At 37.4% G+C, this 3,461-nt stretch overlaps 1 protein-coding gene across 2 annotated transcripts in view; it reads left to right on the top strand.

The window, feature by feature from the left end:
* The first annotated feature begins 803 nt into the window (after positions 1-803).
* E2F6 (E2F transcription factor 6) overlaps positions 804-3,461 on the top strand; it is a 338,395-nt gene continuing 335,737 nt past the window's right edge. The window contains exon 1 of one of the 2 annotated variants that reach the window (XM_044079134.1): positions 804-1,124. In XM_044079134.1, coding sequence (XP_043935069.1) covers positions 1,097-1,124 — 28 coding nt within the window. In that variant the 5' untranslated portion in view covers positions 804-1,096. Of the gene's footprint in view, positions 1,125-1,449; positions 1,469-3,461 lie in introns of those variants that run through there. The other variant, XM_044079140.1, reaches the window with a different exon arrangement.

Here is a 3,461-nt window from a genome sequence, read left to right as displayed (position 1 = left end):
CAAATACATTTAAATTCACCGAACATATCATCTGTATAAATATAGTGGAATATGGAGTCAAGCTAACAATATATTGCAAGCTGTATCACTTGAAAGGGTGGGGGGTTCAAATGCCTGACTTTAACTTTTCCCCATCTGTATGTACTTTTTCCCCGCATAAATGAGAGCTTATAATGAAGATGTCAGCCGCCTGCCCCTTATCAGCAATAGTGTCTTTATTATCGTTGTTGTAACTGGCATTCTTAAAGACAATATATACATTTGAGGCACGTGTTCAGTAAAATCCAGTTGGGGGCGTTTCCATATGTTGTGTTTGTGTTTCACAGTGAAAGTTTAGATGTGGTACATGTCTTTTAAAGCAAATTACATCACTTCCCATCTTGTTATCGTTTACTGAAACTAGCCAGTGGAACTAGGATTGCTTGTTTGATTCAGCTATGGCAAAATTAACTATGTTTGATTTTAAATCCAAGTTATAGAAATATCAACAACTCAAAAAATATATAATAAAATGTAGGAGGGTCTATTAATTACAGACATGTAATAGAAATCACAATACTATACGAAGAATGCGCTACCAAACCTGTGCTTAAATATTAATGCCTTTCCAAAGGAAGTAATCGTTAAAAAACGCCTATCGCAGAATTATAAAACATATTTTGTTGGAGCTCGGGTCAACATTAGGTGCTTCGACTTACATGCAGACTTTAGTTACTAAAACCTGTCAAAAGACATTCAACGCGTCCACCAATCAGCATCTTGTTTTTATTCCCGGGCAATTAGATCATCGGTCAAAGGGTCCTAGTAGATCACATGACTATTATTGTTTTGTGTAGCGCACGCGTGAACATGTGAAAACAGGATATTGAAAATAATACGAAACAAAGTATCAAATGTGTTACTAGGAATTTTGTTACACTAGTAAATATACTGGTCGACTGACTTTCACCCTGCAAATATGTTTTCTTTGTAATTGTTGCTACTGTTCTCAGCAGACTGTCCCATCAAATTTGTTCTGGTACTTTTCTGATTTTAAAGAATTAATGGTATTAATGACTTAATGGTCTTCTTTCCCGACGTTGGTTAATCTTTAAAAATGGGTGATCGTGTACGGGCTTTTAGAAGTAAGTAGTCTATTTGTTATTATTATTTGAACGATACTAATTTTTTGTTATTTGGGTACTTTTTACTGCTGTTATTTGTACTATATATATATATATATATATATATATATATATATATATATATATATTTAAAATGTACTTGGGTTAAATATTTTGCAGCATTTGCATGCTCAATAAATGTTAATATACAGGGTTTGTGTACTAGCTAAAAAATACTTTTGAATGTTTGTGGTTCATAATTTTGTTCAATAAACTTGAATTTTTAGGGCTTGCATCCTGCTTGTGAATCTGAAGTATACTTGCGGTAATTATTTTGCGTTATAATTCACAGCTTCTTGGAAAGGGTGAGTTTTTATGGGTTTCAGTCGTAGTTCAAAGCAGGCAGCAGTGATAAAAGAAATTTTTGCAAGGTTTCTTTGGCTAGCGTTGTTTATGATGATTTTAAGGCACCTTAATATCTCTCAACTGTCCAGATTTTAGTCCCATATTTTTGGTCTGTTCTGCATAAAATTTGTAATTTTCTGGCAAATATTTGAAAGTGGAAGTCACTACATAATGACGTGCATTGAGTTTCAGACCAATTCAGAAGATGCATGCAAATGGAAAACCTGCTCTAGCAACTTTCTAAGTGTATATTTGTTCCTAATGTTGAGTAGCTCAAGCTTACGATCTACAAGGGTAAGAGTGAATATGTAATTGGACAACGTAAGTGCATTTACATGTGCTAGTAAGTCTCCAAAAAGTACACAGTTAAGGATAGTAAAATCAGATTTACATCACATTATAGCCAGTCTGAAACTGTAGTTGTAGAAGTGTAGAATAATTGGTAGAGGCAAAAATTTGTATGGGTGGTATACTTGTATGCAGTCTTTTTCCTTTTGAGTCTTCTGTGATGCAGAGTAGGTTTGTTGTTCTGTATGTTTAAGCATGTTAAGGTCGGCAAGACAAGAGTCCATTTTTTAATTCTTGGAGATCTGGGTAGGAAAAAATACTGTACAGTTAAATATTATTCACTTGTATTCAGTACCTTTTGTAGGAGTCCCCATGGACTATGATGTTTGCAGATGACATTGTGATCTGTAGTGAGAGTAGGGAACAGGTGGAAGAGACCCTGGAGAGATGGAGATATGCTCTAGAGAGAAGAGGAATGAAGGTCAGCAGGACTAAGACAGAATGTATGTGTGTGAATGAGAGGGAGGATAGAGGAATGGTGAGGATGCAAGGAGTAGAGGTGGCCGAAGGTGGATGAGTTTAAATACTTGGGGTCAGTAGTGCAGAGTAACGGTGAATGTGGAAGAGAGGTGAAGAAGAGAGTACAGGCAGGATGGAGTGGGTGGAGAAGAGTGTCAGGAGTGATTTGTGACAGACGAGTACCTGCAAGAGTGAAAGGGAAGGTCTGCAAGAGGGTAGTGAGACCAGCTATGTTATATGGGTTGGAGACAGTGGCATTGACAAAAAGGCAGGAGTTTGAGCTGGATGTGGCAGACTTAAAGATGTTAAGATTTGCACTGGGTGTGACGAGGGTGGACAGGATTAGGAATAAATATATTAGAGGGTCAGCCCAGGTTGGAAGGTTTGGAGACAAAGCCAGAGAGGCAAGATTATGTTGGTTTGGACATGTGCTGAGAAGGAATGCGAAGTATATTGGAAAAAAGATGCTAAGGATGAAGCTACCAGGTAACAGGAAAAGAGGAAGGCCTAAGATAAGGTTTATGGATGTGGTGAGAGAGGACATGCAGGTGGTTGGTGTGACAGAGCAAGATGTAGAGGACAGGAAGAAATGGAAACAGGTGATCTGCTGTGGCGACCCCTAATGGGAACAGCCAAAAGAAGATGATGATTCAGTACCTTTTGTATCCAATTCAGGGTTGCTAGGAGCTGGAGTCTGTTTCTGGGAACCAACAAGGAACTAGTCCTAAATCTGATGCATGTCCATCATTGAGCATGCAAACAATTGTGCACACACATTTGTTTACTAATCAGCATGTCTTTTTGATGTCAGAAGAAACTGGCGCCTTTGGTAAAGCCAGTTCCATTTATGAGTTGAACTGGAGAACCAAGGGTTTTGACATGGCAGCACTGATTGCTCCAGCAGTCTGCTGCTCAGTACAGTGAAATACATAATATGAATATATAAAATGAAGTAATTCTTTGCAAGTTTGCTAATGCAGCTATTACAACAGAGTAGTAAAAACAAAGTGCCCCAAAGCAGGTAGAGCACAACATATCTTCTTAATGCAAATATGCAGGCAAATTAGAAGCATTAATATTTGAATAAAATTAAGCTGATCCAGTGCTCACTTCAGTTCTGTATGTTAAAGTCTAGTTTCATTGTAT

This window comes from Protopterus annectens, chromosome 1.part1 (assembly GCF_019279795.1).
Source record: "Protopterus annectens isolate FY-2018-M chromosome 1.part1, PAN1.0, whole genome shotgun sequence".
Classification (NCBI taxonomy): Eukaryota; Metazoa; Chordata; order Ceratodontiformes; family Protopteridae; genus Protopterus; species Protopterus annectens.
The sequence above is the reverse complement of the archived record's forward strand: the minus strand, read 5'-3'. Positions and strand labels throughout refer to the sequence as shown.